The sequence below is a fragment of the Spea bombifrons genome, chromosome 1 (assembly GCF_027358695.1).
Source record: "Spea bombifrons isolate aSpeBom1 chromosome 1, aSpeBom1.2.pri, whole genome shotgun sequence".
In the NCBI taxonomy this organism is placed as follows: Eukaryota; Metazoa; Chordata; class Amphibia; order Anura; family Pelobatidae; genus Spea; species Spea bombifrons.
The window spans coordinates 58956674-58969634 of record NC_071087.1 but is presented as its reverse complement, the minus strand read 5'-3'; the positions used below and the strand labels follow the sequence as shown (position 1 = coordinate 58969634).

Below are 12961 nucleotides of genomic sequence, written 5' to 3'. Positions count from 1 at the left end.
GAATACATTCAACTAAATCACCCCCCTACCCATATGCAGTCGATTCTTTCACAGCCAACCCCATCCCCCTTAACTTTGATTGCAGTCAAGATAATTGCTATATTGAGCCACATAAAGTAAAGCTAATTGGTAAATCCTTTCTGTCTGATGCAAATATCTGCAGGTTTAAATTATTGTTGAGGATCAAAATAATTGTTTTTGGTACGGCTGTACAAATATGGTTTATGGATGATGCTTGCATTGTACAGTATCTAAAAATTCACTAATTTCACTAAAAACTAACATGAGATTAATTAATAAATCATAAAATATGATGGAAAAGCTTTAGTTAAAGGGACAACTATCCCAAATGAGCAAAGAGTGACATTTCTTTTAGGAGGTGTGGTAAGGGGCAGGGCTTTACAAGGTATTTTATTCATGCAACATAATTTATGAATACATGTACTGTTTCTTTAAACATGATTGTATTTTTTTTAGGGCTACAGAACACTGTACTTTCTGAAACAGGTGGTTTTTCTTTTAAATTTGCAAACAAAGCTTGTTGCCTAAAAAAAATCCCCCCCTCTCTCTGTCCCTCAGTCCTGTCTCTGCCTTGTATCTGCCCCCACCCACCTGCTCACTTACCTTCTCCAGCCATTTTCTGATCTCCTCTGGTCTCTCTCTGCAGAAGCAAAGACTATGAGGTGGGAGAAGGGAGTAAGGAGAGGGGAGAAGGGGGGTCAGTATGTGGAACAGTGTACTGCCACAGAGAAAACAAATTAGAAAGGGGAGGGGTGTAGTGTACTTGGTGCTTGCAACAGAAGCTTGACTAAATTATAATATATTCCTTGCTTGTCTAATCATAAATTGTCATTTGCATATTAATTATGCCCCCTTGAGATTTTAACTTTTATTTAACGTAATAAAGTTCTACTTAATGTAAGGAACACTTACTTGACTGAAGGCCTGAAACAGCCTCCTAGCCGAAGAAGCCTGAGGTCCACAGGACCCCTGAGATTTGTACTTTTATTTAACCCCTTAAGGACAATGGGCGGTCCCTAAACCCATTGAAAACAATGCATTTTGAGCCCGTACATGTATGGGCTTTGTTAATGAAAGCTTTTTGCAGTGTTTGCCAATACTAACTAAGCAACACCTCTTAGATTTATTGGACCCACTTTAAACCTTAACCACATTTTCTCGATGTGAATTCATCTTAGAAGTGTGATCTCTCCTGAAATGGCTCAAAAGGGCAGCCTGTACAGTCCTAAAGGACTGGATTCTAGTCCCATGGAGACATTTTATACACCGAACAGCCATAACACTATCACCAGCTGCCTAATATTGTGCAGAGCCCATTTTTTGCCACCAAGTTAGCCCTGAACCATTGAGGCATCGACTCCACTACCACAGGTATATTATATTATATATAAAATCTGGGCCCCCTTTAACAGTGTTGTCCCAGGGCCCATCCCATCTTGAGCCACCTCTACCGCTAATACCCGAGTTCTGGTTACGCCAGCAGTAAAGTAAGATCTTTTTGCACTTTTTTCTTTCTTGTCCCCATTCTTATTTTGTATACGAGCCTGCCCTCCCTTATTGCACATTACAGTTTTATCTGGAGGTTCCCTTTAGTATTCATAAAGTCTGTGCATATTAAAACAATTTAAAAGCATAGAAACCTTTAAAATGAATTTATTGCTCTTACAATAAATGCTATATTACCAAACACACATGTAGCACAGGCTAAGGGCTAGCCCTGACTGTATATAATGTGCTTCTTAACTGCGGTAGCAAAACACTGCCATTAACACAGCCAATACAATATTCAGACTCATATACTAGAAAAGTCATTAGGGTGGTAATTTAATTTTAGAATACAATAACTGCTGCGTAGATTGTTGGCGCTATATAAATAAGATAATAATTCCGTTTTATGGCAGGATGCGATCTGTAGGATACACGGTGTTAGCATCAAATTAATCAACAATGCTATAGTAATATTTCCATCATTTGTTTATTTTCTTTATATTTACACCATAAAATATCCATTAACACTTATAAGGGAGGAAATAGCTCTGAAATTAAAATTGGTATAAAACCCAACAAAAATTTAGTATATATACACAAAAATCAAAATTTCCACCATCAAAATGTAATGTCTAAAAGAAACAGCATACGGCCATGTCCTAAAAATGAAATGGAGACTAAAATATATTTAATTTTAATTCAATTTTTAATCACTTCCATCGCTGTCTGAGTACAATCCCAAAAGGGCCAGAGAAGAAGTTCCTGATTTTGAAGGATTGCATGGGAATTTATCACTGGGATTTCCTGTAAGAAAGAAGAAAAAAAAAGTTGCTGTTAGGAGTATTAAGTAGCTCTATTACCCATGACAGTATGTCCTAAGAGAACATTAAAAGGAAACATAATCCGGTCACTGTAATTGTGTAATTTCTAGGAAATGTATACTACCATTCAAAATGTTTGGGGTCGCTTAGCTGTTTTCATATGAAACAAGGACATTTCTAGCTGTGCTAACAATTGAAAAAGGGTTTTCTAATGATCAATTAGTCTTTTAAACTTGGATAAGCTAACATGTGATGTTTGCTGATAAAGGGCCGTTAAAGTCAACAGTTTCTAGCTACAATAGTCATTTACAACATTAACAACGTCTACACTGTATTTCTGCATCAAAAAAGCACAAAATAAATAAACATAATTAAGCAAGCAGATACAGAATGAAAAATGAAATCTGCACATCACATTTGACACCACAATTAAAGCATTTTGCATGCATGAACACAATCCAAGTATCAGCTTGTGTATACCTCAAGTGTGCACTAATCATGTACTAAAAAGTGTTGTGTAAATAGTGATAAATACCAGTATTTGTAGCATCTGAAGAACTCTGTGAAACAGTCGTGCCATTACTTGGATTTATGTTGCGTAAAGAACCATCAGCTTGTAGGGCATCTGTGGCGGAAGCTGTATTTTGTTGTCTGCTGGGCAACGAACACTCTCGTTTTCTCACTACAAGGTCCGATATCAGCTTTCGGCTATTGAGTTTTGTTCTCTTGTTCTCACATGTCCCAGTGGATTGTTTCTGTAAATTAAATAACATTTACATACAAAACAAAAATAAAATACACATAAAACGACAATATTTAATAAATCTGTAAAACAAAGGCGCAAGACAAAGCAAGAATTCTGTTTTCCTTTAGCCCATGCTGGAGCCAAAGTTACTCCTTAATTTTCTTAAAAGGGAACCCCTCCTTCAGCATAAATACAGTGAAAAACACAGAAAGGGAGGCACAGAACTAAGCAAAAGATCAGGGCACACCCAGCAAATGTCACTTGAAAAGGACCAATCTTAAACATTGGGGACACCGTTAAACCATACGGCAACATACTGCTTAGCATGTCAAAGTACCCCAATTTTGTACTGACTTTTATCCCACTGAGATTCCCATTCAATTTAAAGACCTCTCTGAACACTAGGGTTCTTAACCCTATGGTTTTGTCAGAACCTGCAAATATGCACACAAATACAATACAGTATTCAGTCACCTGTAGACCTGGAGGTTGCCATTGTCGTTCGATACCACAAAGAGCTAATTTTTAATGGCAATGCTAACAAACGCAGGAGATGTGATCAAGGTGCTGGGGGCACTGAATGGGCACAGTCACTGGAAACAGTTAATACTGACACGACTATCACATTCACTGAAGTACATATGATGTCTGAGGCATTACCTCTAACAAATGCATCTCTGGCAGCGCATTTAGCTATGAATGTAGAAAGTCAATTGCTTTTAGGAGGGTTCTACAGAATGCCCTATGCTTCTGCAAAGTGGACCACACGCAGAATGATTTTACTAGTCACATGCAACTCTCTCAACAAAGTGCATATGTCCTACTGTAGTTCAAAAACTACCTGCTAGATAGACCTAACCTAACGTAAAGGTTCAAGGACGTGTTACACTCACTATTAGTATATCAGTTACATTTGTCTTCTCTGTTGGTTTAGCCTTTACTGGGTGCTGCTCTTCATCAGAGTCAGAATCCTGTATAAATCTTCTTTTATTTGCCTGAGCCATCATCTCCCTGAAATAGAAGGGAGAACCAGAGAGAAGCTGAATACAAAGCCTCTTCCAATGAAATACCACAAACTAATAGACTGAAATGAAACACTTCTAGACACTGATCTCACCTACTAACCTCATCTCTCTTTCATCTTCCTCTTCCTCTCTTTTCTTGATTTCTTCTTCAGTCTCTCGGTACTGTTCCAACATTGACTCAAAGTCCACATTTGCCTGACGCTGATTAAGCTCTTTCAGTTCCTGTAGGTTCTCCAGAACCTCCATTTCCATTTTAGAATCCTTAGTTCGGTTCTCAAGAACCTAGTATTGCACAAAAAAAAATAATAAAAAAAAAATATATATATTTTAATATATATGTTTGCAAGGTCTGGGAAAACTCTTCAGGTTTATTACATAATATATATTAGCATAATTAGTAACTAGTAATAGTGAGGTAAAAAATACAAGTACACAGAGTTCATAATTAAGATGAAGGCAAAAAAAAAAAACCCTGTTAATTCTGGTATGTCACAATTACATACGCTACAATGACAGTGTAATGCCCCTGACACTTACACTAGAGAGAAAACACGTTGAAGTACACTATGCATAGTTTACTATGCCTTATTGGCATAAAAATAAATATAAATCCTTACCTGAGCTACAAACTGTAGGTGCCCTCCTCCTGCATAATCCAAAGAATAGAACTCTGTCCTCAGTGTTCACCAAGGCATACTACAGATATGCAGATATGGATTTCACATGCACACAAAAAAAGCTGGAGCAGGGGAAGGGGTAAATGCATATGGAGGGATTCTGCAGAATTCATCCATGCATTTGCAAAAGGAATACCGCGGAAATGTAAAGGCACCACACAACTTCTTAGTGCATTGAATGTGCATGTGATGGTTGCAGTTTCCCTTTAAATACACCCATGTCATTTTCCAGACACTGATGCTGTTGTGTGTGGACAGTGGCGCCTAAGCACTCAAGATGTTCTTTCAATATAAAATACTTGGGTTCAGGCTTTGGACCTAAGTATTAAAGAGTCATTCTGTGATCCGCATACAGTATTTTCTAAAACTAGGATTTCTTCAGATAAACGTTGATAGTAAGGGTACCCCTAACTTTATTATTTTCATCAAATAAGAATAGTCTTATTCTGTGCTTAAACTACATACTATGCCTAGCTTTTGGGTACCAAACCAGAAAAAAAAAAACATATTAGAACAAGTATAAGATTATCAGGCAGATGACATGTATATGCAATTAAACGGGATCGGACTAGTATATGGTGGTTAAAAAACGATTAGCATAATTTGTTTTCAGAAGGAATTTTAGGCAAGGGAAATACATGGATTACAGAATGAGACCTAAAATTAGGATTACATTACTTTAGAAGAGGTTCTTCATACGCACATATTCCACAAGCAGCCCATGAAGGTCACACAATATAGCACAGTGAGTTTTTCTTTCATCGTTGGAGAAGTTGCTGATTAGTCCCTTACAGATCTGCAGCATTTTTTTCTGTCTTGATCTTGCTGTTAAACATGCAAGATTTCTGCCTGGTATAAGAAAGAGTGCTACTGGGTCAGCTCAGCAGCCTCTGCTAGCCTACAGAAAGGTTTTCCTGCATGTCACAATGAAGGAAAGGCTACACCAGAGTGCCACAATGTACAAAGCTGGCACTTAAAGGTTTAACAGTAGTCAATGCTGCTTTTTATTTATTTATTTTTTAACATGTCCACTCCCAAAATCACTCACATCTCCCTAGCCTGTTCCCGGAGATCCATGAGGCTCTTACATTTCAGCTAGAAAGCTATTGGCAGGGACTGTTTTTTTGCATTGTTTAGTTCAAAAGCCTGTGTCCATGCGCACACAGAAGGGTTGTTGAAAGACATCTAGGTCTGACACACCAACAATGGTGCCTGACATTTAGCAAAAACCTGCAGAGTCTGCTACTGCTGAAGACACAGAGTATTATTCCTGCTACTAGACCACCAAGCAGGACGCTCCCCTCCCATAACAAGAAAGGAAAGCAAACCCTAGAGTCCCTCGGGGACACTGTGCTTTGAGGGGAAGGCGTGAAGGTGTTAAAAGGAAAGTGTGGACTTTAAAGGGGAAGAATGGGGACAGATATAAATAAACACATTGGTGGAGTGGAGGAATAGGAAGAGAAGAAACTTGAGCAAACAGAAGAGAGAGGCATACTCTGTTAAGGACTGGAAAAAGATGTGGGGAGTAAAAAGGTAAGGTTCAAAATACAGGAACAGAGAGGATCTGTTGTTTTAGTATATTATTTTAAAAACCGAGAGGTGAAAACATGCAACTGAGACTCTTTACAAAACAAATGTTTACCTGCGATGAGGCAGTAGCTGTCAGAAAAATAACCCACCCCCTCCCCGCCAAGTACAACAGCCAGGAGATTCTACAGTATTCTTTAGTGATAGCCAAGTACCTTCATTGGGTTATTGAGCTCTTCTTCCTCACGTTCCTTAACAAATCTCTTCTCCTCTTCTTCAATCAGCTTCTCTGCCTGGAAGTTGCGTGTAGCTCCGTGCTCCATGGCATAATCTGTGTTCTCAGGGTCTGTCTGAAGAAGGAAAGACTCTTATGTGTTTGTGCATTAAAGATATTTGCAAAATGAAAGCCTTCGTAACAGAGTCAGATATTAACTGTGTTGAAGGGGAAAAAAAATAACACTTTGCTGTGCATGTCTGCGAGGGGTCTCATTAGACCCCCTAAAAACTCTTGCACGAGATATGCATGACTGAATACATTTCCTGTAAGCCTAGGAGATGGAAGAGACCGAGGCATGGGTGGCTGAATTCCTACACAAAATTTGCAAAGGGGGAAAGTCATAATTTATACATATGACTTTGTTCACAAACTCCCCCACTTTTCAGAGAAGCATAAAATCACCATCAACCTGCATTCTAAACCATTCATTATCCCCCACCTCAGATATCCCCACACACATACAGGACATTATCTTTTCTGTCCCTATATATGTGTTACATATATACATATATACATAAAATATTTGTACACTATCAATTTTAATGTTAATTACATTGTTATACATGGCCAAAGTGTCCAAATTACATAAAGGGTCAGGTTATCTTGGCACTTAATGACACTTTTAGCTGTGTCGTACATTACCACATAATCACACAAAGAGATCTAGTAACCAACCTTAAAGGTAATTTCAGCTAAGCAGCGTGTACACTTGATATAAAATCGGAAGATAGGGAGTCCCAAATACAGCTCATTTTGCACAGTTTCCTTCCTGGCATTGAACTTCTTCCCTTTGTAAATATATTCACCACATGTTTTGCACCTATGGACACAAGAAAAGCTGGTGAGTTTGATGGCAGATAACGTCCACACAAGCTTTTATCCTGCTGTAAAGATGCCGATTCTTAATCAGTCTTGGATTCAGGATAACCATACGTGTATCCAATGCCTGTTTAAGTACCCTTTACTGTCTTAACTTGTACCACATCTGTTGAGAAGCTGTTCCATTTTCCCACCACCCTCTCTGTAAAATAAAAATAAAAAAAAATTTAATCAGCAAAGGTTTTTTTTTTTTTACCTCATGTTAAACGGAGCCATCAGACGCACCACATACTGACGATCCTTTGGGAGTTTCAACTTTGGGATTTTAGATGGATCGAAATCCGGGGGGTAGTATTTCTAAAGAAAAAAACAATTAGAGACAGAAATAAGAATGACAGCTATCAAAAGAGAGCGAGTAGCTAGGCATAAAACAACTGAAAACAGTAGCCCTTTTCAGGCTATTGCTGCATATATTTCCCCCAATTCCCTGTATTCTGAAAACCAAAACGGGGTCACTATGAGGGGTATGTTGCATTTTTTTTTTCTTGGATTTAAATTTAAATACCCCCAGAGTAATAATGTATTTGGTTTTCATAGCATCCCCACTGTAAGAATGTCATATCATCAATACAAACGAGAAAAAAAAAAAAAAAAAAAAAAAAAAGATACATACATTTAATACTTTTCTCTCCGACATGACGACCTCACTAGTCAACAATTCCCTCCGTGCAGGCGCACACGAATGACGTCACCAAACACTGCTGTCGCATTGATAGTGCGCGCTTATGAAGTGACGCTACTGCATACAAGTCTTTTCGTATTAGCATGTTACGTGTTTGCTGTTTGCTCGCACACATAGTAAGATATTATACAGGCGCAACGTTATAGTTATTTTTTTAGGGGTTAATTATTATAACGATGATTTGTTTGAGGGAAGACCTTGAGTATGTAATACGGAAGTGAATAAATTTAAAATGCTGGAATCGAGCGAACTCCGGAGTTGCTTTAAATCAAACGAGCGCAGAAAAAAAAAAATCGCCCGTATTGGTGTAAACACTCATTCAAAACCCCTGGACAGTTTTTTTTTTTATTATTATTTAAAAACTGCTATCCTGTGGCATATTGTGGAAGGATTTGCATAGGTAATTAATGAGGTAAGGATTTCAGTTTAATGCCGGTATCTCTCCTTCTCCGTGTGAAAAGTTTCGCCACTTAAGGAGAGACCTGTTTTTTTTTTGTTTTTTTTTTTTAAATTTTCTGTACCCTTCGTTACAATGGCTGTTTTAACCCCTTAAGGACCGGGCTTATTTTTTCTTTTTGTACCTTTTGGTGCCGAGGCTGTTTTAACACTTTTGCGGTGCTTGTGTTCCACTGTAATTTTCTCCTCACCCATTTCATTCACCCACACACGTTATATATTGTTTTTTTCAGGACAAGATGGGCTTTCTTCAGATACCATTATTTTGATCATATCGCCTTATTTACTATAATAAAACATGCTGACATTTTGAAAAAAAAACACCTTTTATAACTTATTTGAAACATATTTTACCCACTTAAAAAGGAAGTAAAAAAAAAAAAAAACTAGTTAAATAGATTCTTCTATTTGTCCTGGGTTTAGAAATACCCAATGTTTTTATGTTTTTTTGGGGTTTTTTTTTGCTGTTTTTTTGTAAATTATAGGGCAATAAGTAGCGTTTTATGATTTCCAAACCTTTTTTCCCAAAGCCGGTTAACTCAATTTAACCAAATCAAACCATTTAATTTTACTAGACACCCCAGGGTATTTCAAATGCTGGTATTTTAACCCTTTCCATGCGCTTATTATACAACCACACTTTGTCAAACAAATTGTAATTTAGTTATAAATATACAGGTCCCGGTATATGTCACTGTCAACCAACACCCTAATATGTGTTCAGCAACATCTCCTGAGTATGGTGATACCCCACATGCATACGTTTGTCAGATTGTTTGGATTGGTAAAAGGCTACTTTAGGGACATGCGTAATTCAGGTTTTCAACACAGACTTTTGAAGCCGGCTACTTCAATTTACCCAATCAAACCATATATTTTAGCAAACTGGACACCCCAAGGTACTTCAAATGCTGGTATTTTAACCCTTTTTCACACAAATTGTACTTCAAGAATGAATTCATAGCTCCTGGTATGCGTCACTATCAAACACCCCAGTATGTGTTCAGCAACATCTCCTGAGTGCAGTGATACCCCACATGCATGGGTTGTTTAGGATTTAAAATGCCACATTTGGGAAGTGCGCTTTTTTCTCCGTTTTGGTCGGTCTGTTCTTATGCCCTATATTTGAGCCGGGCAATGCCAATTTACCCCATCAAACCATTCATTTTTTTTTTTTTTTTTGTCACTTGAAATTTTAATGGTTTTTTTAACAATAAATGCATGGACAAAAACAAGAGAGGAGAATGGGACATAAGTCAGCAAACATCAGACCAAAGCAGTAGAATGTGCCACAGAGCGGAGTGACAAAACCCGGTCAGATAAACCATTAATTTTTTATTAAATTAGACACCCCTTGGGTATTTGAAATGCTTTTATTTTAACTCTTTCTATGTCGCGATTTTTGAGAAGATAAAGCGCTAATTTTAGTACTTGCTCAAAATAATAAACTTAATTTTTTATTTTAGTTATTTTTTTTTTGGACTTTTGTTTTTTTTTTTTACATTTTGCTGGTATTGGATGGTTCCTCTGGTGACATGACTGCATAATTATATATTTTTATTTTTTTTTTTAGTATTTTTTGAATATTTTCCTAATCACATTGTGATTAGAAATCTGGGCTCCATTGACTTGCATGGTTGAATGCAGTACCTGTATTCAACCTGCAAGTGGAGGCAGATTCTCAGGAGGGTCTGGAGAGACTCTCCTGAGGATTCTTCTCAACTGTATTGTTTTTTTTAAAGGGATCCGCCATCTTGCGAGTGGCAGAATCACTCGCAGTGGCGGTTGTGAGCGCTTTCCGGAGCGATCACGACGCGTCCTAGGGTGGGTGTTTGGTGTCGCTGAATGCCACGCTATCGAGGCATTTCAGTGACACGATTGAAGTTTAGGAGGTGATCGTCGATCGCCTCCTAAACTCTTTTAAAACGGGTGTCCACCGCCATACAGTGTATGGTGGATGTTGACGCCCCGGGGAGGGGCCAGACATGGCCCCTGATGCCGATCTCGGCGTTACTGAATGCCTTAACATCGAGGCATTACAGCAATGCCGTTTAAGCAAGGAAAGTGATCGTTGATCACTTTCTAAGCTTATTTAATTTAATGACGGTTCAGGACCATCAAAGGTCGTTAACAGACTGCTTTTGCGTGACAGCCCTGAACCGTCAAAGGTCGCTAAGGGTTTAACATTTCTGTTGTGCTCATGTTTAGCTGTAATCTTCTTTCTCATTTACTGAACTCACACAAGTTAACTATGGGGGGGGGGTTCATGCAAAAAGGACTTTCTTTAGATACCGTAATTGTGATGGTATTAAAAACAATATATAAATATTTGAAAAATATTTTACTCATCTACAAAACATAATGCTTAACAGATTGTATTTGCCCTGAGTTTAGACATACCCAATGTTTTTGTTTGTATTTTTGCAAGTTATAGGGCAATAAGTGCAAGTAGCATATTGTTATTTTTTCAAACTGGTCATTCTGCCTCAACTGCTATATGGGACATCTTTGAAGCCGGTCAGTTCAATTTACCCCCCATCAAACCATATATTTTTGAAAACTGAACACCCCAGGGTAATTCAAATGCTGATATTTTAACTCTTTCCATGAGATAATTCTACTAATTTTTTGTGTGCCCCCCCCCCCCGCAAACACATTGTACTTCAGGTATGAATTTACAGCTCCTGGTATATGTCACTGTTAAACAACCCAATATGTGTTCAGCGTGTACAGTGATACTACCCATGCATTGTTTTGTCAGGTTCTTTGGGAGGTAAAGGTCCACATTTAGGTAATGCGTATTTCAGTTTGTCAACTTGGAATTTGGACATAGAAACATAGAAAGTGATGGCAGATAAGAACCATTCGGCCCATCCTGTCTGTCCAACCTCTGAATACTTTCCTTAGTTCCTGGCCTTAAACCTATATAGCCTTGCTTATATTTCTTTACTGTATTAACATCTACCACTTCTGCTGGAAGGCTATCCCATGCATCCACTACCCTTTCAGTAAAGTAATATTTCCTGATGTTACTTTTAACCTTTTAAATAAACTCTTTTCTTTTATTGTGTTGATTCTCTTTAAGTATTTAAATGTTTCTATCATTTCCCCTTGTCACGTCTTTCTTCCAGGCTATACATGTTAAGATCCTTTAACCTTTCCTGGTAAATTGTATCCTGTACTCCATGAACAATTTAGGTAGCCCTTCTCTGAACTTTCTCCAATATATCTATATCCTTTTGGAGACACGGTCTCCGGTACTGTACACAATACTCCAAGTGAGGTCTTTCTTTCTTGTACATGGGTCACCTCTTCGATAGTCCCTTTTGTATATAACCTCTTTACTGTTTATAGTGAGGTCCAAATCGTTGCCAACGAATTTCATTATCGATTAGTTAAATCGATTTTTATCGATTATAAAATGAGCGTTTTTTCAGAGCAAACGCTCTGAAAAATACCCCTCGTTATATAATCCATTTAGTCTGACTCACAGCAGCAGCTCCCACTTACCAGTCCCTCCCTGTAATCATTGTGACAACTGGCCCCGCCCCTTCCTTCTCCCAGAAGGCCAGAACCACATGGCTGTGACACTCACATAACTGTAAGTATAAAATTAATATTTGGGCTGCTGAAAGTTAGGGGAGGTGGGGGTTAATTTAGGGGCAGTTATGGTTAATGGGGTGTTTAGGGTTAATTTAGGGGCAGTTATGGTTAATGGGGTGTTTAGGGGCAGTTATGGTTAATGGGGTGTTTAGGGGCAGCTATGGTTAATGGGGTGTTTAGGGTTAATTTAGGGGCAGCTATGGTTAATGGGGTGTTTAGGGGCAGTTATGGTTAATGGGGTGTTTAGGGGCAGCTATGGTTAATAGGGTGTTTAGGGTTAATTTAGGGGCAGCTATGGTTAATGGGGTGTTTAGGGTTAATTTAGGGGCAGCTATGGTTAATGGGGTGTTTAGGGTTAATATAGGAGTAGCTGTGGTTAATGGGGTGTTTGGGGTTAATTTGAGGCAGTTGTGGTTAATGGGGTGTTTAGGGTTAATTTAGAGGCTGTTGTGGTTGATGGGGGTCTTTAGGGTTAATTTAGGGGATGCTGTGGTTAATGGGGTGTTTAGGGTTAATTTAGGGTAGTTGTGTTTGATGGGGTATTTAGAGTTAATTTAGGGGTAGTTATGGTTAATGGGGTGTTTAGGGTTAATTTAATGAGGCCTGAGGGTTAATTTAATAAAGTTAACTTAAGGCGCAGTTAGCGGTAAAGGGGGTAGACTAAGGGGAATCTAAATCCTGGGGGCTGTGAAGATTAACCCAGTACTTATTTATAAAAGTATGGTGTCAGTGTGCTGTGAACAGGTCTGTGACTCTGAGG

At 38.3% G+C, this 12961-nt stretch overlaps 1 protein-coding gene across 1 annotated transcript; it reads right to left on the bottom strand.

Annotated features, from left to right (window-relative positions):
• Window positions 1-1658: 1658 nt before the first annotated feature.
• YJU2 (YJU2 splicing factor homolog) lies at window positions 1659-8162 on the bottom strand. The gene is made up of 8 exons (XM_053461753.1): window positions 8074-8162; window positions 7657-7757; window positions 7257-7401; window positions 6520-6654; window positions 4201-4382; window positions 3969-4086; window positions 2866-3085; window positions 1659-2313 (listed from the first exon to the last, which is right to left on the bottom strand). The coding sequence occupies exons 1-8, from the start codon at window positions 8095-8097 to the stop codon at window positions 2216-2218; spliced, it is 1023 nt and encodes a 340-aa protein (XP_053317728.1). The 5' UTR covers window positions 8098-8162; the 3' UTR covers window positions 1659-2215.
• Between the last annotated feature and the right edge of the window lie 4799 nt (window positions 8163-12961).